Consider the following 23,664-nt stretch of genomic DNA (forward strand, 5'->3'; position numbering starts at 1 on the left):
GCCTTTAGAACCGCGCTCTGTGATCTGATTTTTGAATGCAAGATCTTGTTTGATGTCTTTTTGATGATGGACATGAAATAATGTCCAAATCACCAGAGGCAGCAACATCAAACGAAGCCAAATGAAAAGAGAGAGAGAGAGAAAAAAAAAAAAACGTGGTAATGTCTTCTCGAACTACGCCTTATTGCTCCTGCCTCCGCTCGCCACTGCCCCGTGATTCCGCTTTTTGACGGGCGGGAGATAAAAGATGAGCGACTTAACGAAGCGCTTTCATCTGTAACAACTTCAACAACTTTCGGGTCTTGTTTTCGTCTGAGCGTAAACAAGCGCGCGGCTTCAAAACGCGATTATCGACGCTAATGCTAGCAAAGGGTGGCAAAGGTCAAAGGTGGGTCTTTGAAGAGAAAATAATAGACAAGCGAGAGTCCCCGTGTTGAACTCATGAAGATCCTGTCCTCGAGTGCACTTTTAACCATCCCTCATCACGCGGGTAGAATATTCAATTATGCACGGGCAGCAAATCTGATTGGATGGAAATGAGGAAGTGGTAAAAGCTTCAAATCGTCAGGTGAAAGACTTGAAGTTGCATTCAATTCAGCTACAAGTACTTTTCTTGTCTCTTATCAAACTTGTATGTGTATTCTTGTGGTTTTTTTTTACATTTATGTTTTGTCTGTCTTATCACATTAACATAATTCATGAATAAACAAAATATAAAGTAACTGAAAAGATCAGCCTTACCTTTCGAAGACCCCAGCTTTGATCCTCACCCGCCGGAGCTTCGTTTCAGAGTGTCCACAGGTGCATGTTTCTCACCTGGCAGAAAATATTACCCCATTTCTTCTAATTAACCAATCACATGACAGTTTGGTCAGGGCCTGTGAGAGAACATCCAATCAGAGACGTGAGACTGACGGACAGACAGACCGACCGACCAATAGCGTGCGAGGAGCGCACCCACAAAGTATAGAAAATAATTCAAGAACCTTCATTGAAGATGGACAGCTCATGCACATTTGACCTTTTAGAAATGATAAATACTCTTAAAGTAGAAGTAACTCATGCCCCTAGACGTCATAAGCGCCACTGCAGGCGCCATAGCATGTTGCGTTTTTTTACTCATTAATTGTCCGTGAGAGTAAATACTACGCTGACAGAAAAGACAAAGCGAGAGAGGGATATTGAACATCCAATTGCACAATGGAGATCATTTATTTCACTCAAACTTGGCTGTAAATACTGTTCAAGTGACGCTAGCCCGCAGTTAGCTTTGCCCGTTAGCCTGTTAGCTTCGTCTTCGTGATTCCATTAGTGTGTATTGGGGCCTCTGACCTGGTGAAGGGAAAGCTGCAAGTGTGGTTTTCTGACCAGAGACACCAGGGGGAGATAAAAGACCCCCCAATATCATCCCATCAACACTTGTATTATCCCCAGAGGGACTGCGGAAAGGATTTATTAAGGTAAACAACTTTCTGCTTTAAGTGAATCTAAATGTAATAACATTTTTATACTTTGTCTCAAGCCCCTCCCTTTGTTGATCTCTGCAACCAATCAGAACCTGAACCGGATTGTCAGGTCCAATTAGAAAGGGGGGGAGCTTGACCATTTACTTTCAAAACGTCTCTCTCGATCTCTCTCCATTTTTATCGCTCTAAGATATAACACCATCCAAGTACTACGGTATTTAAAGCCTATTTATGCTTTCTTCTGTGGAGCGATGAACACCATAACAATTTGATTAGGTTTAATCGTTGCAGTACTTCACAAAAATACTGGTTTCTTGTGTATAACAGGCTAATCTCTTCTCCAGCAACAACAACAACACAGCGGGATTACCCGTATCAAGCTCTGGCGCTATTGCCGCCATTGTAGCCTCACGGGAGGAGGATCAGCGCACTATAGACGCTCGTCGCCGTAACCAGTCATCTCCTATATGTCAGCCCTTGCACGGAGAACAGGCCGCCTTGCCTTTATATATTGTTCAATTTCCGAGTCCGATGTGTTAAAGATAATAGGGTGACACAGGAGTGGTGACTTAGCGATAATGAGCCAATATATATGCATTAGGCAAAAGCGATCCTGACGCTTCCACAAAGGATGGGGAGCTCGCCGCGTTCGTTTCGTCACAAACTTTCCCTCCCGTACAGGCTCGGCGGTGGAAGTCTGTCGCGCGCCTCGCTCTTAATAAGGAAACTTTCCCAGGCGGCGTAGGTGATGCCTGCTCCGGCTGAACTGCAAGTGAATCATCAGCTTTTAATCTTATTTATTATAGGCGAGCGCGAGAGAGAGAGAGAGCTCCTGCCAATTCCTCCCGTGTAAATTCCCGCGGCACTACCATAGGTACGGCGCGCTCATGGGTTTTTTCGGATCGCCCGGTGTAAAAACCCAAGATTTTGGCTTGTTCAAACAACTCGACGGGAAGGGTGGGCGAGCGCAAGTCTTGGCCCGTGTCTGCTCGTGTACTGGTCGTGTGTGGTCAGACAAAAAAGGGGGGAAACTACCTAAAAGAGAGATCGCACATGGCTGACGTAGTGGAGCGTAAACCCGCGGGGGCTCTGGGGGTGATTTGCGGCGAATAATTGCGCGCGGGATACGAGTGCGACGCCAGGAAGCGATTAGAGCTTCGAGTTGTTACCGTCACGAGGTGTTAACGTCGCGGCAGGTTGAAATGCTAATGATGCTCGTTGGTTCAGTAGGTCGAATGACAGTGTATGAAATGTAAATGAAATGATGGCTGTATGTTTAACCTGCTGTCACATTATGGCCCCCAATGTTGCGCAATATATCTGTCAAATAAATTGCTTAGGGGGGGGGGGGGGGGGGGGGGGAAAGTCATGAAACACATCGCTAAACTGACTGGAAAATGAATCAAAAAGTTGGGTTTGGTCGCGCGGGGCCCCTCCCAGTAAAGCCAATTTCTAATTATAATAATCCCAACATTTAGAGCAAGAGAGAAAGACATTTGGAGACCCTTCTGTAAAGCCCATTTTCATTTAAATGTGTCCCACTCGACCAACCGTAGCCGTTTATCATCCGGCTGAAATTAGGAAGTGCTTATTTTCTTTGATTGGTTTTAATTGCGTTGGTTAGAGACAGGTGACTTCACCTCTGTCCTGGTCCTCTCGAAATGGTGCAACAGCATCACAATGTAGCCATTTATTAGCATTCAAGTATCCAGGTTCATCATATTAAGAATCCTGGTTGTGTCTGTGTCCATGTCAACGCCGCATTATTGATTACAGTTTCCCGGATAAGGCCGTTTCCAGGTTAGAAACCAGCATCCTCTCACAGGGATATTCCCAGTTTCCAGGATACTGTGCCATGGAAAAAGCAGTATCCTGGTTTCTCGCCACTGCTGACGTTCAGAGCATGTGCAGACTTTCAAAACGGGTACGGCAGGAGCAGAATCGTAAACATTTAGTGCACTTTACAAAACAACCACTTATTTGCTCCACGGTTGCTCCAAAGGACATCAGTGCTGCTTTCGGACTAAACTGTCACTTTTGGGACAAATCGACGCCGCACTTTTGTTCTCGCGTCTGTCTGTCACTGAAGCTGAGTCGGAGCTTCAACATTGCTGCTGTATTTGACGTCAGCCTTGCCCGACTCCGGAGCCTAAATATCCAGGAGACTGGAGTTCAGTTGCTCATGTAAGCAGGGATGTGAGTATCCTGGTTTCTCTGAGCGCATGTACACGTCATATACAGAATACTGTCATAACCAGCAGAGGTGGGAGTAAGTCACGAATGCAAGTCAAGTCCAAGACGTGAAGGTCCGAGTCCCAAGCAAGTCCAAGTCAGGTGGTCATGGGGTCAAGTCGAGTCTTGCTTTAGCCGGGACGTCACCGTAAGTCTCAAACATCAACGTTGAGCCTAAATATCACTGTTGGATTATTAGTTCTTCTTTTCAAAATGTGTTCATAATCTAGTTGAAAATACTTGCTTTCTCAGCATTTCGGCAAATTAGAAAATTTAGGCTAATATCAAACTTCTAAAAATCTTTTGGATTCAGGGCTGGGCGATTGAGGAAAAAAAAAAAAATCACAATTATTTCCCTCATATTGATTGATCTCGATTTTTGATTATTTTTTCATAATAAATTAATTTAATCTTGCTGGTTCATAAAATTAGATACATCTTTTATTCAAACCTCAGCTCAAACAAAATCAAATACTTTCCTCCAGTTTCATTTAACACACAAAAGTCTTCCATTGTCTTCCATATATGGAATGCTCAACAAATGTATTCTAAAGATGAGCTGCTTTCCCTGCAGATGAAAGATAAATATAAAGTAATTAATATTTTTTTGTTAATTTCTGACAGTTTGTCTGTCAGTGGTTCCCCTGTAATGCCCCAGCCCCTGTATACTCAGATTCGCCCCTGCTCAAAGTAGAGTCTGCACAGTCTTCAGTCTTGCCGTGTGTGGATGGGGAAAGTCTATGAAGTCTATGAATCTTCATCTCTTCACTCACAGTAGAAATCTTTTAATGGAGTCTCCCACCTCTGATAACCTGAGTATCTTCAGTGTTAATAGAGCAAAAGCAGTGATTAAGTTGAATCATCAAGATATTGGAGCGTTGTGTTGATAATGTTACATATTGACATTTTGCATCGATGGGACTAAGAGTAACGTTATTTAACTTACACCGTGTGCATTTCACTTGGGATTGAACAATTTCAGGCACAAATTACAAACACACTGAGCAAAAGCACTGCCGAAAATGCAGCAGATGTAACAAAAGCAATACTTAAGAAAGAAGAAAAAAATTCACATTTATTTGATATCAAACAGGAGTTCAATGAAATATCAGCTGATGATGGGCTCTTACAAAAGAATGGAAATGAATGCAATCAGTGCTGCAACAACTCACACGTCTTACCAATGATCTTCTTCTCCATTTTTTTCTCTCAATACTTCCGTTAATAAATTAATGAGTGTCAAAACATTAAAATATGTCCGTAAAAATGCCATATTGCGTTGACACCAAAAAAAAAAAAGTCCTTTAAAAAAAAACCTGGCAATTTCTTTCAAGTAAAATAAATTACATCCAATTCACTCGATGTGCGTGGCCCCGTGGTAACAGATATACTACTGGCAAAACTCATCATTCATGAAAGCAAAAAGCACTTCACAAGCAGAGACGTGAGCATGAATTCATATGGACTATTATCTCCTGGAACTTTTCTTTTTATATTCAAACATACTACGACGAGTCAAGTGTGAGAGGGAAAGCACATTTCCACCATGTTAACCTTGTCCGAGAGGCTTATTACACTGAAAGGGCATTACTACGGAATTGTTGCCATTTCTTTCTTTTTTTAACCTTTATTGGCGTTTTACACTAGTGGTACAGCAAAATATATTTTCTTTAGCTGTTACTTTGACAACAGTTCAATGTGCAATAGAGAAAAATATAAGGCCTGAGTCTGAATTAGTGGTTTCTTTACAATCCTGACTGTGGAGCTAGTTCTTTGACTAAAAAGAGCGGGGTTCAGAAAGCCCCCGGAGAGTCAGGAGTCACTCAGTTCACTTTGATCCATTCTTCTTTGAGCAGACTTCTGCAGTGTGTGTCTGTGCCTCTTTAGTCCAACAGCACAGGCTTCACAGTCTGCTCTGCTCCGGCCTCACTTCTACATGTTTCTGTGTTAATGAGTTCTGTGTGCAAAAGTCATTTATTCATTCTTTTACCACCCAACAGCATCGCACTTCCTGTTCTAACAGGAGGAGCTGTCGAGTGCAGAGCCAGGCTCCGAGCCAGAAGCACCCATGGGTGAGCCGTGTGCAAAGGGAGAGGGCTGCTCAGAGGCTGGTGATGAGTTGCATTTGTCCATCAGCGGATGCCTGTCCATCCTGGGGGCAGTCCTGGGGGGAGTCCTGGGGGGACTCCAGGGGGGAGTCTGGGGGGCAGTCCTGGCTGCCCTCTGTGTTCAGAACACAGCCATCGCTGGGGGCCCGGTGAATGTGATAGTAGGACAGGGGCGGGGGCCCGTCGCCCAGTTCAGGCATGCTCTTCCTGTAGGCATCCTCAGTGTCACTGCGGGGGGAGTGGGACAGCTCCTCCTCCTCGGGCGGGCAGGGCGAGGTGGAGGGGGAGTCCTTCAGGTTGGGCATGCTGGTGTAAAGGGAGTCTCTGTTATTGGGCGACTGAGGGTCCGAGTCCTCCACAGTAACAGTGTCAGGGCCCGGGCCCTCCAGGCGCCGTGGGGCCTTTTGGGCGCTGTAGAGCAGAGAGTGAGTCCTCAGCGGGAGCAGGGGAGCCTCCAGCGCCTCCTTGTGGTGGGGGTGCAGCAGCAGCTCCAGAGGGGCAGGCCCTCCTCGGGTGGGGCCCCTCTGAGGGGACGAGGCCTCGGTGCGGTCCGCAACGATGGCATCGTCCTCGCTGCCGCTGCCCTGGTCTAAAGCAGCTCTGGTCTGAGAGCCCAGGGGCCGGTCACGCTCCCGGGGCACGTGGCGGCCCTTGGGGGCCCCGCGGGGCCGCAGGTTGTTGTGGACGATCTCAGAGATGATCATCTTCTCGAAGGCTGCGTCATTCAAGTTGAGGCCCCCCAGGTCGGCCGGGGCCCGCACAGCCTCGTAGTCATCGTCGCGCAAGGAGTAGCTGTTGTTGAAGTTGCCGTTGAGGGGCAGCGTGTCCATGGCGCTGATGTCCCGGCTGCGGCTCAGAGAGTGCTGTCCTACAACAGACACAGGGCGACAGGTGAGGGGGGGCTCCGACCTCAGCGCACCAGCTGGACACACACACAACATACTGCTCAGGACACTTTGATCTCTGCTCATTTACATTTTACACTAAACTTTTCAAAGTTGAAGCCAATTATCACTCCACCTTGGCCAGGCTTGTTAGATATGAATATAGTTCATTTAAAACATGATCCTGAACAATATTTCACAAATGAGATGAAGAAATAAATACAATACACAACAGCCAAACATACTACAACTCGAGCAGCATCCAAGAAGCCACAGACAGCATGTGAGCCGCAGTCAAATAAACACAGCAATACTTAAGCTGATGGGAAATGTTGTGACATTAACAATGAATAAAACATTCCACCTTTTAAAGAGAAGGCAAGACAAGAGTAATGTTGAAAACTCTGCACAGAACAGCACAAGCCCCACAGCACGGACACAAGGGCACGGTGCAATGACTCACTTTGCCACCACTCACATCAAGTGTGTCTGCTCAGGCTATCTGGCCTAAGAACAGCTGATGTGCAAAAAAGTCAAACAAAAAAAAGATGCCTTTTTTCAATTACAGCAAGAGAATAAACAACTAAATCACTGAGAGGAGACAAAAGTGGAAGCTTGTCACATGTAGCCAGGATTCAGTCTGTCCAACAGCCATTGTGCCCATACAATTAACTGCAATTTAGCACGTGCGAAGCCTCGGTCCAAATTGTTCGGCGGTGGACGCAAAGTGACAGCGAAATTGTGGGTTTGAGAGAAAGCCAAAGGACAAAATCAAGGACAACTGAATCCTGGACTCAGCAGGTGAGAGGGTTCAGCGGCAAGCAAGGTTTAAACTCTGCAATCAAAGAAGCAGCGTGTTCCTCTGCAACCATTTCCTATGTATAATTCACCGGAGGGCACTTGTAACTTACGGCGCAGGGCTAATTTGACTCTACTCAGAGCTCAAGTGGAGCAGTGTGAATGAAGGAGGGCTGGCTATAGTCTGATTTAATGTCAGGGCTGTAGTCACTGGCTGAGCTGACAAAGATTAATCAGGATTAAAACCAAATGATTAATTAATGGTCATTATATTATTGTAAAGGCTGCAGTTATTTACGTAATGTCTTCTGCAAACAACCTGCCAACTCTGATGTTTTTAGACCTCTCAAACGTGACGGCTCTGTCTGGATGGTGAATCTAATCTAAAAATTGAAAGTATTGAAAGTTAATCTGTCCATGAGGCAAGTTTTCTTTTTTTCACTCAAGCATTTCATCCCTCTCAAAATTATACATAATATATTAAACTTTACCTGAAATAAGATTGTTGTTCTTCTATTTTCTTTATATAAAAGGTTGACAAATGACGCACATGGGGCATAAAAACAGACTTAAAAACACAATTTTGGGAGTCTCAGCATTTGCCTGGTTCAGTTTCAGTGGTTTCAGTTTCGATTTAAGACGCGGTTTACATCTTTAGCGCGGCAGCGTGATGAACACAACATAAAGTTGGATTATAGGCTTTCAAAATAAGGAGGGTTTAAACAATGATGCAGTTGTAACCAGGAAATACAGAACGAAGCGCCAACACCGTAGAAGAAGAAATCGCTAAATTGCCGGATTACCCAAAGAAAACTAAAAACTGTATTGGTGTCTTTTACCCTGGAACAACTTTATCTCATGGTTTAAAGCTCGAAAAGGTCACGTTTTGCATGTGTCCACTTTAAAGTCCCGATACCTTCCTTTTTTTTCTTTTTGTAGGGCAACATAAAAAGAAGTAATGTGGAAAAAATAAGTTTGCAATGTATTTGGATTTGATGATGTTGTGTATATTCAACTAAAATGTGGCGAAAAAGGAGTTTACCCTTTTTTCATCACATTTGGACTTCGAAGGATGGCAGTGATGGTAAAAATACTTATTTCGTCACATTTTGACTGAAAAGATAAAAAATGTGGTATAGTGCCTTTAAGGGGAGACACTACAGGCAAAACTCATTTTTTTCAGTTTTCAGGTTTTGGGCCAAATTTGTCTCTGAACATACAAGCTTTCACCCGGAAACAGAAAATATGCCTAATCTTCACAATAACATGTTTAAATATTGCGCTGATTCAATGTTCCCCCATAGACTTATATGGGACAATGCAATTTCAAGGGCCTTTTTCCTCAAAACACATTTTTCTGTCATTGTGGCGACGCTATGTTCACGTCAGTCGGACCTATAGACTTCACATTTTCCAGTCTTGGACTGAACAATATTTGGAAGATTTTTTTAGAGGGTTTTTTTTATTACTTAATCCCTTAAGCCCCATTTATTGAGTTTTGAATGTCAAAAAATAAGGCGAAAATTAAATTTTTACAAAATTTTCCACTAAAAAACAGATTATTTTAAAACTAAACAAGATATCCTGAATCCCCTCTGAAAAAGTCTTGGTAACTCATTTATCAATAAAATGAATCCATACATTTGAATGTAGCTCTATCCATTATTCAGATTTCGTCGCCGAAAAGATGGGAAATTTGGGGCATTTTTAGGCATAAAACACCTTGTATGAAAAGTAAAATTACAGAAAACTTGCAATGTTTTTTTTTCTCACATTTATGCCAGTGATCTACAGCAACAGTTTCAAATTGATATCTGTAAATATACATTTTTTCCCTATTCACCTGCAATGTCTCGCCTTAAGTGTAAAAAAAAAAAAAAACTTACCTCATGGACAGATTTCTTGAAAGTATTTACTCAAATCAAGAACACGTTTACGTATTTCAAGATTTTTTTCTACTTTGTGCATAGTTTTGCCAAAATTGCTCAGCACATGTTTGAAAAATGAAATATAGCGACGGGCAGAAAACATGCTTCTAAAAACAACATCAAAGACAGTAAAATTAAAAGAAAAGTGCATGGAGCAGAGGATTATTCGAGTTTTCTGCGAACAGGCCCTGGTTGTAATTTGCATTGTGTGTGTGTGTTTTTTTTTTTTTTTTTGGCGGACAGGTATTGTCTGCAGCGCGGGGGGGGAAACCGAGTGAGCACAATTCGACTGGACAGAGCCACAGCTGCGCCCCGGGAACGTTTCCAGCGGAGATTCAGCCAAGATGTTACCCTTGCTGATTTTTACTGCCGCGCGCCCACATCTGCAACGCATTAGTCAGTATTAATACATATGCTCATCCCCCCTCCAGGAGCAAAGGTATAACGACGATAGCAGCCGCTTCATTTTAGGAATAAAAAAAACAAAAACCTTCTGTTGATTTTGACATCCCCTCTGCGGCTTGTTGTCGTCGCGCTTGGACGTTCCGTACCTACAGTAACATTAATCGACTTTCCGCCTTCGTGTCTGAGCCCCGATTGATAAAGTCATTTTTTTTTGGGGTGGATTCAAGCGGGGGTTGTTTGAAGCAGTTTGGGGATTTTGTATCGCTTGCTAATAACTCGGCAGCTGTTTGTAGATCCGAAAGGGGAAGCCCCAGCAGAAGCCAAGTCATATTTAAACAACATATTTACTTGACATTTTCTCACATAAAGCAGCTTCTATTTTTAAGGGCTTAGAGCTGCAGGCTATCAGGATGCAGACGTAGCCTTATAACACAGCGGTAGGTGAAGATGAAGAGAAGGGAACTTTTTGTGTTTAGGAAAAAAAAAGAGCTTTTTTTGTTTTCCCTATAAAGACAAAAGTTGAGCCGATCAGTTTAAGTTGGATTTTTCCAAGCACAAAGAAATTCAAAGCGAACCCGTTCAGAATGCGGACATAAGACTAGACAGCGGCGATGATAGTTTTACCTTTAACCTCTTAACTCCCGCCTGAACTGAGAGCATTTTCTCCAGTTCAGCTTTACCCAAATCCTGTAGGCCAGTGTAACACCTCATTTGAAAGCTAAGATCTACAAAACTCATCTAAATGGATCTTTTTCCTCACATCATCAGATTTTTTCCCCATCATTTTTGGGGTATTCAACTCATTTTTGTAACTTTTTTCTAATTTTTTTCCTTCATTTTTTTCACTTTTTGTCACATTTTTGTCTTTTTTTTGGGTCATTTTCCCGTCAATTTTCCGTCAAATTTTTTTTGTCAATTTTTTTGTCAAATTTTTAATCAATTTTTTGTCAATTTTTGTCAATTTTTTGTGACATTATTTGTGACATTTTTGGCACTTTTTCATCAATTTTTGTAATTTTTTCTTCAAATTTTTGTACATTTTTTGTGTGACATTTTTGTAATTTTTCGTCACTTTTTTGTCAAAGTTTTCTCACTTTTTCGTCACATTTTCCTCATTGTTTTCGTCTCAGTTCTGTTGCTATTTTCACAACTTTTTTTCCAGAAGCTTTTGGATTGTGGTAAAGCCAAATTGGAGGAAATGTGCTCGGTTCAGGTGGGAGTTAAGGGGTTAAGTCAATAATACATTTACACTTGCCTAAATTGACAATATTTTGGAATATATCTCTTGGTTTTCCCCTATACTGTAGAAAAGCTAGCTTGGTAAGGGCGATCTTTTACCACAAACCTGTTCACTACTAGTTCATCGAATAGATCTAATAAACAGGGGGTCTGGGGGGTCATCCCTCGGAGAAAAAGAAAAAGTAAACTACTTCACTTTTTTGTGTATTCCAACAACATGTAACGGACCTACTTATTGTGATGATGTCAGTAATTCACAGAAGTTGACTGGTTAGAACTTTATGCAATTTGCAATGTACTTATTGTTACCTGTCAACACTTCTCTGTCACTAATATAGCCGGTTATGCTTTATATTAATGTGTGCTCTTTAAGTATTAATAAGGTATAAATAAGCATTGATGATATGCCTGGAAAGTATTAATAAACTGCTGATTATCCTTTTATCTGCTAATATACTAGTAGGCCATTAATAATATGCTGCTAAAGATATGAAGAAGCTGATCATTACATTGTTATCAACTACGACTTATTAACCCCCACCTGAACCAAGCACTTTTTCTCCAGTTCGGCTTTACCCAAATCTAAAAGCTTCATGAACAGAAGAGTCAAAATAGAGACGAAAACAAGGATGAAAACGCAACAAAAAAAGGGACAGAGCGGCAACAACAACAAAAAGAGACAAAAACGTGCAGGAAAAGCAACAATAACACAATTTAAATAAAAAGAGACAAAAACACTACAAATAAATGAAAAAAAAAAAAGAGCAACAAAAACGTGACGGAAAGTCGACAATAAAACGTCAAAGAGAAAAAAGAAAAAAAGGGGCCAAAAGACAATGGAACGAAAAAGTTACAATCAGTTTTGTAGGTCTGAGCTTTCAAATGAGGCGTTACACTGGCCTAAAGGCTGCAAGCTCCAGTCAAGAAGCTTTAAGATTTGGGTAAAGTCGAATTGCGCTCGGTTCAGGATGTAAGAGGTTGTTAATAGATTGTTAATAGCCAAAAAGATTACTAATGCTTATTAATGAGCACACCTTGATCTAAACTGACGCCAAATAGAAAAATATTGCATAATTGTGCGCAGAAATACTACTGTCAAAACTCACATTGAAAGTGGGTCGCGTTATAAAACAGTCCAAGGCCTTCCAAGGATCTACAAGCCCCATATCCAACACAATGAGTAAACAACCCTGTGCTGTAATAAATGCGTCATCCATTTGTTTAAACTGGACCGGCCTGTTGTGTTTAAAAAGCGCGCGACTCTTGTGGGGATTACTCGGCTCTACAAACAGCCTCTGCCCTGATTGGCTTTAAATAAAAACTAGAGCACCCCCCCCCCCCCCCCAATACCACCCCGTTTCAAAACGTCGCTTCATTACCGCCTCAACCAGCGCCGTGCAGGCCCTTTAAATCACCGGCTCCCCCCTCTCCGACATTTAACCACGACATTCAAAAATGTACCTGCTCCGCAAACACTTCCACTTTTTATTTATTTTTTTATCTGTCTGCGCCGCTCCCATGTTAACACGCAATTACCCGGCAATGATTAAGCGGCGTTTCAGGGGCCGTAAACTACAAGCTGCCTGCCGTCTATATTAGGATAGGATTGTAGCGTCTCTTCTGCTGCTGAGCTCACCGAAAAGGAGAAAGTGCGGTGAAGGATGGGGGGGGGGCACACAACATGGCTTTGATATTTTCTGAGCGCACACATTGTTTTCGGTCGCCAGCCCCTTTTTGTTTCATTATCTGTGGGCGCGAAGCTCTCCCATTGTCGCGGTTAGCTTCAGCACAACATGGCGATTACCGGGTCGGAGCTATACGTTCATGCGCTGTTTTTTTTTTTTTTTTTTTTAACCACGCCGCTCTCTCGCCATTGCTGTTTTTGTATATTCTCTTTTATCATCAAATGCCTGCAAGTATCTGAAGGCTATGCCCGCATTGCGTCATGGGCTTCTGTATTCCCCCCCCCCTTTCTTTGATTGAGTTCCCCCCCCCCTCTTCTCGTTCTGCCTGTGAAGAACTAGGTCACCATAAGCATTGACATGACTTAAAGTTAAATCAAAGTCTTCCCCCTTTCCCGCCTTTCAAGTAAACAAAATGCAAAAAGGTCTATACACGGGGCGGAATGGGATGACTGATAAGTGAGTCGACTGTGAGGAATTCCCACTTGGCTGCGCTTTCAGATTACACCGGTTTGACGAGACTTTTTGCCTGTCTGTTTGCCTGTTTTTGCCTGTGAGTTTGACGCTGGGAAAATGAAGAACCGATCTGGCCTAATTACTTTCAGCGGCGCGATTCTCTTACGTGTTGCCGAGCTGAAGAGTTCGCAAGAGTTCAAGAGAAGCGGAAAGAGGTGCGGGACCGTGCGCGACGGTAAAGCCTTCTCCAACATGACAGGGATTCTGTGTTAGCTGGATGAAGGAAGCTTAGTTCATGTAGTGATGTTTTAGACTAAACGCTTTACCCAGATAATTAAACTCTTAACCCTCTTAACTGAGTGCATTATCTTCAGTTTGGCTCTACCCAAATCTAAAAGCTTCTCAACTGGAGTTAAAAGGAATAGGCCACTGTTTTTACATACTGAGATATGTTCTTACCTTTAGCTTTGACGAGTTCTTTCTGGTCTGTAGAAAAGTTAGCTTGGTAAGGGTATTCTTTTACCCTTTGCCTGTTCACTACTAGTTCATCGAATAGAGCTAATAAACAGGGGGTCTGGGGGGTCTTCCCTCGGAGAAAAAGTAAACTACTTCACTTTTTTGTGTATTCCAACAATATGTAATGGACCTACTTATTGTATTACCTCACAATTTATTAAAGCTGAATACGGTGTAGTTATTATAAAGTGTAAAAGTTTGTATCACCCCAAAGACCTATCCTTGCTTTCCGTCACGCTGTTTTAAGATGAGCCGATCGCGTTGGAAGGTGGAAGTAACACGTTTTTTGGTGATATGCGCACTAGAGGCAGCCATTTTGAATCAGAGGGGCTTAAAACTCAAATTAATATAAAGGTCAGATGGACGATTCAAATGCAGAAAGCAAATAACATACTTCAAACACTTTACACTCCATATATGCTTGCTCTTCCTTTTGAACTCTCCGACTTTTGCGCCCTATTGCATATATAATTGGATAGAGTCAACATTAAGGAATTCCCCTTCGACTACGTTAGCTCCTCACTTTGACGAGACTTTGTTCAGCAAAGTTTGACATAGTCGGAATGAAGAGCAAATCCGGGCCTAATTACTTTGCACACACCCTACTCACGCTGTGCCAAAGTCGTGACCCGGGGAGTCGCAGAGTTCACGCTCAAACCTTTTCAAGTGCGGGACTGAAAACAAAACAGATACTGCAGAGGTTGAGAGAAGGACGTGCACCTGGGGAGTGGAAAGCCGGCGGGGAGGGCGTGTTGCACACCACCGTCTCTGCCAGCAGGTTGTTATAGGGGTTAGTGTCGTGCGTTCGGAGCAAAGGGTTAGTTAGGAGATAGTTCCCGGTCATCCCTGCAATGAGCAAGACAAAAAGGGAGAAAGACAATTAGGGGAGAGAACGGAGATTATTGCAGTTCGCAGTCGTCTGGGTAAACAAACACTGAAGCTCCGTGTCGTCCAAACTTGAGTTGAGAGATACAAAAAAATGCTTCAAATTCAACGTTGGGTGTTGGAAACGGAGCCTTGTGCGCAGCAGGGCTATGTAAATCCACCCCCACGTTGTAATAACTGCTCAGAAATCACCAACACGGATGATTGAGATGAAAGTCTTACGGCACCGTTTCCTTTTGGATCTGGAAGCGTTTAAATTGGCACAGGGATCCCAGATGTTTCTAAAGATAGTTTCAAGACAGACACTATCGGTTTTCTTTTGATGAGACGACATTGATTTTAAATGAATGTCTCAAAGTATACCTCCGATGTGCTTTATGAAAAGACATTAAGATTAAGACAGTGAGTATAAAGGATCGTCTGTTAAGTCTATCAAAGTAATAAGGTTTCTATTGATCGGAGTGATGGCATGTTTCAGCCATGTGGTGACCTATTTATGACGCAATGACAGCCTTCATATACATAAAAGACAATGGGCTGAAATAAAACTACAGTAAATACCCAGTGAGCACCCATTGGCCATCAGTTTTTCAAAACGCAAAGAGCCTCAACATGATTACTCCTCAATTACTTGATTTCTCCCCCTTTTTTTCCCTCCATTCTTTTTAACGTGTTCTTATCTGTGACCTTGCCTCCTTATATTAATCCTGCCTTCTTCACAAAGACTTCTACAAAGAGCGCTCCAACGACTTAAACTGCAGCCCTGCACCAGACTAAACATCACGCTCCGTTCCTGCCACTCCTGCTTCAGACGCTTTCGGAAAAAAAAAAGCGCAGCGATCTTTGATCCCCATCCAACTTTTAATGCTATTTTTGCTCCTTAGCATCCTTCATCTCTGCCTCCTTTTCTGTTTTGTGAGCCGCCGCGGAGTCACGCAGGCCGGATCGATTGAAGTGTTCATTGTAGCTGGTGAACTTTCTTCTCACAAAGCGGGGAGAATATATAGGCTGCCGCTGCTGCTGCTGCTGCTGTGTGCGTGCGTGTCTGCAAGGGCTGGCCCGGCTGCCGTGCCGCCGCTTACCCTGGTTGAGAGTCGAAGTGCTGTTGATGTCTCCGGAGATGAAGGAGGACTCCGACTGTTTCCTCACGGTGTCGTTCCACATTCGCCTGATGCGGCTCTGGGGAAGTGGAGGGGGAGGGGGGGAGGGGGAGGGGGAGGGGGGGGGACAAACAAGAAACATTGATCAGGACCAAACCGCGCTGTGTCTGCTCTTTGTAACCCTCAAGATTGAGTAATACAAGCCTGCAGTGTGTTTGGAGAGGTAGGAGGGAACAAGGGGCTGGAGAAGAGATCAATAGTTGAGTGTAACCATCGACATGCGGGATCCACATTCAGCTGATCATAAAACATGCCTATTTTTCCATCTCCCATTTGATGTCGTGGACCGCTGGCTGTGTTGTTACGATGTGTCATGACAATCGGTCTTTAGTGCCCTGGCGAGACAGCCACTTCCACTTTCTCTTCAAACCGCATTGAGCATCTGGAACCTTCCTCACAGCAAATCATTTCCACCATCTGATTTAAGAACTGCCCAATCGCTTCCTTTTTTCGGTAGCTCATCACTAAGGCTGGGGACCGCACGATATCCGTACCAATACAGGACCAAAAACAGAACAATTATGTTATTAATTTATTCCATGAAAGACTGTTACATTTGTTCCATTCATTTGAGCTGAAACAACCAAGTAACTTTCTTTAAAGAGGGGGTATTATGCTTTTTTCAATCACATAGCACCAGTCTATATCACACTACAATGATGACCAAACCTTCTGTTGGTCTGTAAATGCAGTAAATTAGAATTACTGCCTTGTATAAAACTGCTCTTTCAAAATGGCTGTAGCGAATGTCTTGAAATATGCCTCTGTCTCTTTAAGAACCTCTGACTCTTTCCGACACGCCCCCTCCACACGCTGTCTGTGGCATCAGTGGGGAGGGGGTTCTGCTGAGGAGCAGTGGTTGGTTACTCGGCTGGTGACGAAAGCTCGGAGGCGTCTCCAGGGGGTGGGGGCGGTCCTAGGAGGACTCAGGCAAACCTATCCCTAAAATGGCTGCCATCAGAGTTTTTACAGATCACTCAAAAATACGTGAATGTGCCAAGGCAACACTTCAGGCATGTTTTTAATGAGGGAATGACATAATAACATGATGTAAAGCTTGAAAAAGTTGATTTTGCATAATACCCCCCCTTTAATGCTGTCCCTGGACCAGCAAGCATCAAAACTTGGTGGTATCTCAAGAAGATTCAAAGTTCAAAGTGAACTTTATCAATTGTCTCACCTCTTAATAACAGTGTTTAGTGCTTGCAGATGTCGGCACTGTTTCTCAGTCCTCTGTGATTTATATTTGTTCTCATGCTGCAATTGTTTGTTATGACAGATCACGACAATAGAAATCCGAGGAGATAAAACAAGATACAAGTTTGTTAGAGTTTTTGTTTTCTTTTCTGGGTCAGTTGACTGTTTTTACACCATTTCTTCCTAATACTGGGGGCTTCCTGATGCTCAAATGTGAAAAGAAACACCACTAGGCACTATAATTCTAGCAAACGAATGAAGAAAATGATGAAGTTAACCTTATGCCTATCTTCATTGGATGTTCTCCGCCCATAGAATGTTACATCATTAGAAACCCTGCAATTAAATCGTGCAAGACGTGCTTTTATCTTCAACTCTGAATCGAAGTTCTAATCGTTCTATTCCTGCTTTATCCACCTCTGCCCCTTTTGTCAGTGACATTTCTAATAATAGCTTGAAGCAAGTCTTCATAAGTCTATTCAGAAAGGGGGGAAAAAAACAGTTGTCTAGTCACCACTAAATTCTCCAAAGTGCTCTTGAGAAGTGGCAGTTCCGACCAGAAGAGATTAGGAGAGGTCTGTGTGTCAGCCGCGCTTCTTATCTGTTTAAGGTCTGTCTATCACGTACGATAGCAGGCATTAGAGGGCACAGATGTATTTTCATTCGGTTAAAAAAGACGGTTTGATCACAGTGATGCCCTCAGCGCCGTAATACATCTGTAATATTTCCTGATTGTACAAAATTCAATCCAATCTTTGATATATAACCTTGGGAGCATGACAACGCGGCAGAGCGGCGCAATAGAGTCCGCTGAATGATGCAAAGACCCACAAGGATTTGCTTTTATGATTGGCAAATCAACTGAAAGGATAAATATTACAGACTCATAATAAGCTTTGGTGTGTGATTAAATACGGATTTAGTTGGTTACTTGCTGTATGTGAAGGGATAAGGTCAGCACAGTGTGTTTATATCAGCAAAGGGATACGAAGTGTGTCGCCTTCACGACAGTTTATCATAAAGTGACAAGTAAAAAGGACATTTCAACCAGTAAATAGAATGAAAAAGCACATGAAACGTTTGATTGGGTGAAAATACCTAACAAAGCAGAAGGTCGGCACAGAGAAAGCGGTTGTACTTGGCTTAGTGGTTTATACACATGCAGGTGTCTGGCAACCAGAGCTCAACATTCCCACCTACTACGGGTCACGTGCCGGGAAGTGAAAAATTACGACGCCGGCTGATCAGCTATGTCCCAACTCATGGACATAAAACACAAAATTTTACACTGAAGATTTATCTAAAACGTTATAAACAGTTGCTCTGCCGTGTTTTGAAGTTTCTAGTGTTTTCTTTTTGTAAAATGTCCATGCAATGGTCGGTAGTTAGCACGTGATTAGCCTGTGTTGTACTTTTGTTACTTCCAGACCCCGGTGTGTGACCAGAAGTTGACCAGAAGTGTTGAGCTCTGTATAGGCTCTGTGCGAAAAATGCTTTTGGCTAACTTCCTGTTATTCAGTGTAGGGTAAAGACTACTTCCTGTAAACATAAATTAAAAATAAACTAGGATTAAAAAAAAACAACAACAGAGGAAAACTTAAAAGTCTTTCATAAAAATGTGTTCAGATTGTGGTGTTATTTTAACATTTTTTAGCACTAAATTAGCATTAGCCTTTAGCTTCAAGGCTAAAACACAGAAATCTCCTCTGGCGAAGTATTTAAAATATTGAACATGATGAGTGAATATCAGCTACATGCTTTTAGCCAAGTACTGTAAATATTTATATGTTTCAGCGAGACCCGGCTAACTCTCCATAGGAATAAAACACAGACAGGAAACAGTCGTTACCTGAGAAAGTTAGCAACATGTCGCTATGGAACATTCTGTGCACAAAGCCTATAGTCATATAGATAAGAGGAAATGAGTCTATTCCAATTCATCCATCCATCCATCCATCCATTTTCTTCCGCTTTATCCGGGGCCGGGTCGCGGGGGCAGCAGTCTCAGCAGAGATGCCCAAACTTCCCGGTCCACACACCAGTTCCAATTCAAACAAAATAAATACGAAAACAAGAAGCAACAGCAAGCGACAAAACAAAAATGTATTGCTTAATAAACACAATAAACATAACAAACACGAGAGCAGGGGTTTAGCTAAAATTACACTCAAACATGAACAAAATACCCATTGAACTGTTAATAAACTAAATAGTTTAACCTTCATTATATTTGCCATTATATTTACCTGAACTTTTAATTATCATATTTATTGCTCTGTTTTATTGCCTTAATGTTTGGTGCAGCCCTGTGAGGCGACTTCTGTTGTGATATTGGGCTATACAAAACCATTAAACTTGAAACTTTAAACTTTAACACCAAAACGTCGGGACATGAACCTAAAGTTGGGAATCCGGAAGCTAGCGATAATTAGCAATAGCCTGTAGCCTGGTTTTACACAGATTGAGAGCTGTTTTTTGTTCTAGTTGAAATAGCTTTACACACATTAACCTTAAGAAAATGTATGCAAACTGAAGCTACAGCCAAGAATGCACTCCTACTCACATACGCTGTTGTAATACATTGTCACACCTCCCTCATGTTGCACCTCCACTATAATAATACTAGAGTTCCACTTGCTTCTTCAGTTCTATTTTTAGCCCGTTTTTGTTTGCTCTGGCACGACGCCACTCTTCACCTTTTCATACCGCTCTCACTAAATCACCTGAATAATTGCTGACATGCCACTAGGACACTGCACCCGGAAGGTCCGTGCCGTAAGTCGACCCGATAGCCGCTGAAAAGCCAGACTAATTCCGGTAAAAGACTGACTCCGAGCTCCCCCCAAATCGCAATTACTTGTGTATAAATGCCCCGCAGGCTATCCCCCAGGCTGCTGTGTGTGTGTGTGTGTGTGTGCAAGTCAAGTCCGGACCAGTACCTGAGTGGCAGACGAGTAGCGGGCGGTGGATCGTGACGTGGAGGTTTTGGCCGAGCTGTGGGAGCCCTCGGATGGCAGGCCGCCGCAGCACTGGGACTGGCGGAAACATTTGCTGTACTCTTTGCGGACCTGCACGACAGAGAACGAAAGATGAAGTGTATCGAAAAGAAAGTGGGTCCGCAATTCCCCCCGCCCGACAACACACAGCAAGACAAAATCAAACTCCCCAAATATGTATCAAAACCGCCATTCGCCAAACGCCAAAGCTTTAAAAAGGACAGCGGCGACAAACAGAAGGGAGAAGAGCGGAGCTGTCTCTTTGATAGTTTGGAATGAGTTTGGGGGGGGGGAAGGCAATATGGGGATAAAGTACACAAAACTATTGTCACTGGCAGATCAAAGTACAACACATCTTCACGTTGACATAAAGCTTCCCTTTTCAGATAATGTTCGCATAGAGCTGGCTTCAAAATGTGCCTATTTACATTCTTCCCATTGGTTCTTGGCAGGTTTTGGAATCGTTGATGACCAGAGCCAGTGTGCGCTCGCCAGCTGCACAAACGAAATGCCCCAGGATTCGCTTGAAGTGGCCCAGACGCGAACATGGCCAAAATGTATAATAAATTAAACAAATAGTCCATATTATTCTAAACTTTAAAACCTTAAATAGCAATTTTTAGGATGAAACCATGTAAGGCTTTAAAGGAATAGGCCACCGTTTGTACATACTGAGATATGTTCTTACCTTAGCTTTGACGAGTTCTTTAGGACCTGTCTGGTCTTCAGTCACGTAAGCACAGCGCAGACGGCGTTAGCATTCAGCCTCTCCCTCTCTCCACTATAGCTCCAAAACAGGTCAAGACAGAAGCTACCAAGCTCTTCCACGTTATCCCTATTTAAATATGGTTACGTGAAGTGTTCCACTACAAAGTATAATTACACAAAATTAAACAATGTGGATTTTCTAAGCGGATAAAAGGGGGAACTATATTGTAAGGCGTAATAATACCAGGAGTAGTTCGAAATCCGTGCAGTAATCTTCACTTTACCGCGCAGCAATCTTCACTTTACTGTGCGGATGCCAAATTACTCCTGGTATTGTTACGCCTTACAATATAGTTCCCCCTTTTATCCGCTTAGAAAATCCACATTGTTTAATTTTGTGTAATTATACTTTGTAGTGGAACACTTCACGTAACCATATTTAAATAGGGAAAACGTGGAAGAGCTTGGTAGCTTCTATCTTGACCTGTTTTGGAGCTATAGAGGAGAGAGGGAGAGGCTAAATGCTAACGCCGTCTGCGCTGTGTTTACGTGACTGAAGGCACGGGTGAAGATCAGACAGGTCCTAAAGAACTCGTCAAAGCTAAGGTAAGAACATATCTCAGTATGTAAAAACGGTGGCCTATTCCTTTAACAGAATTCATATTTGTCTTTGTCTAAATGTACCTAATAGCATATAACTCGCATATTCTGAACTACATTGTTTTATGCGATACGTACAGCGTGTTGAAAGTTGTTTCCTGTCTCAAGGACTGCAGATGGAAATGAGCTCCAAGAACTAAAGTCTGGTGCAAGTCTGGTGTCTTTTCATACTTTTTGATTAATGCTCCTCTACACGGTCCCTGTTAAATAAATCAAATAAACTGAGCTCAACTAATGAGATCCTAATATAATTCTTTGAGAGCACTTTACTTTACGGCAAAGTAATAGGATGCTAATATGCAACATGTTTGTTTAAATTTAATTTGTAAATTGATGTGTGATTTTGTATCTTTTATTTTTATTTTTAGGCTGACTAACATACCAATAAAAAACAAGCTTAATTTAGCGGGCGCATTTACATTGTGAAAGGTTCATTAAAGGGGTTAAATGCAAGTTGGCCATTTTATACTCACTACTGCCACCTCAGGTCATACGTGTAACTGCAGCTTCTATATTAAGCTCGTGCATGACGGCACTTCAGACCCGAAGTAACAACTTTTTGAGTGACGGTGCAGGATTTTAGAGGCAGTTGTGGTGAACAGGTCTGGGCTCATTCTACACATTAGGACATTGCTGGAACATGTGAGGGGAGGATAATAGATAAATTGAACATTTTTTTAACTCCGTATAGTCCCTTTAATGTACACAGCCCCTTTTCAAGCAAACAAAAAAATATGATGGAGATAGAATTGGAACAAAGTAATAATCTCCTTTGTGAGATCAATAAAGGTTTATCTTATCTTATCTTATAACATGGTAAGTACTGTAATTGCATGGAACAGACACAAACCTTATTTTATGATAATTTTTGTATATTTAACTAAACCTTAACCTTTCCTCCCAGCAGCCTAAATCACTAAACTATCATCAGCAGAATTAATCTTTAATCTTTAACCTTAACCCAGTCTAAACAAACACCAAATTCCCAGGAAACATGGGAATTATTTTCTTGCTAACAACATGACCATAACTGCAAAACTCATTGACCTCCACCATCCCTAGTTACCAGTTCCCCCTCCCATTACCATATTATTACTGTGCAACTTTTAAAAAATCATTATTATTCATGCAAAGTCTTCTCAGAATCGTGCACCTTTTTCTGTAGGAGGCAGTGGAAGATGAAGATGAACATTCCTTGCAGCGTGTTGAAGATGGTGAAGAGGTACGCCATCACGATGGACGACTCGTTCAGGAAGAACAACCCGAAGGACCAGGTTAATCCCAGGAGGCAGAGCAGCGCGAACGCCCCCAGCACCCACGACCTGCAGAGACCACGAAAGACACGATGAGTCCATGTTTTAGGAGACGTTCCAGAGAGAGTAGATTATATGTATTTTAGATGTGTTATTTCTCAGGTAATTCGTGTACATTTGACCAATAGACAATAAATGCATATAATACCAGAATATTAAAATAGAGTTTATTAAAAGAGGTGTGAAAAAAGTACATTTAGTATTTTGAGCAGCAGCTGATAAACAAAATGTCCAAATCGCATTAATGCATTCCATTGTATGAATGGCCCAAAAAAACATCCCCTCCCAGAGACCTGGCTATAGAGAGCGCCTACACAGCACTGTATGTTTTTTTTCTCTCTCTTGTTTTGCAGGCAGCTTCCAGGAAAGCCTGGGAAGAAATAAGATAACTTAACAGTCAGTTTCAATGACGGCGGCTGGCCGTTTACTGAAACACAAGAGTGGAGCTCGCCGCCCCAGGAGACATGCAGCCAGCCTGGAGAGCAGAACAAATGGCACAGCAGCATGTCACGGGGAGAGAGACGAGATCTGGGGGAGAGAGGGAGGGAGACAGAGGATGGGAGGTTTGGGAGTGAGAGGATGAGAAGATGGAGAGGGAGAGGAAGAGAAAAGAAAGTGGGAGAGCAGAAGATCGCTGTAATAATGGTAATAATGACAAGGATGACAATGTTTATTGGAGATTTAATCAAACAATTCTTTTTAGTTTTAGCCTGCCTTTAGTCGAAATTCCATGTAAATGTAAACCATCACTCTATATAATTGATAAATATAAATATATCTAATCCAGGTCCACCGTTTCGTGGACCCTTTGGAAGAGGATTTAAATGAAAAACACTCACTGAAGGGCAGACCTTTTTTTTAGTCCCTTCTTTTCAATCAGTCTTACTCAGTGAACAAAAATATCATTCTTAGTCTCTTTCATACTTTTAGCCAGAGCCAGACGACATGATGCGCATCCTCTCGAGCGGCAGTTCTCAAATGGTGGAACCGTTTTCAGCTGCGAGCCCTTTCTTTCAATACCTGTCCTCAGA

At 42.5% G+C, this 23,664-nt stretch overlaps 1 protein-coding gene across 8 annotated transcripts in view; it reads right to left on the minus strand.

Annotated features, from left to right (window-relative positions):
• Positions 1–4,784: 4,784 nt before the first annotated feature.
• Positions 4,785–23,664, minus strand: part of adgrl2b.1 (adhesion G protein-coupled receptor L2b, tandem duplicate 1) — a 169,795-nt gene continuing 150,915 nt past the window's right edge. For 4 of the 8 annotated variants that reach the window (XM_079569115.1, XM_079569116.1, XM_079569113.1 and 1 more), the window contains 5 exons: positions 22,474–22,642; positions 19,896–20,024; positions 15,682–15,778; positions 14,435–14,560; positions 4,785–6,674 (listed from right to left, as the gene is read on the minus strand). In XM_079569115.1, the coding sequence (XP_079425241.1) occupies positions 5,800–6,674; positions 14,435–14,560; positions 15,682–15,778; positions 19,896–20,024; positions 22,474–22,642 (1,396 nt within the window). In that variant the 3' untranslated portion in view covers positions 4,785–5,799. Of the gene's footprint in view, positions 6,675–7,153; positions 7,208–14,434; positions 14,561–15,681; positions 15,779–19,895; positions 20,025–22,473; positions 22,643–23,664 lie in introns of all 8 variants that reach the window. The other 4 variants (XM_079569119.1, XM_079569120.1, XM_079569118.1 and 1 more) reach the window with 4 other exon arrangements.

This window comes from Gobius niger (genome assembly GCF_951799975.1).
Source record: "Gobius niger genome assembly, chromosome: 13".
In the NCBI taxonomy this organism is placed as follows: Eukaryota; Metazoa; Chordata; class Actinopteri; order Gobiiformes; family Gobiidae; genus Gobius; species Gobius niger.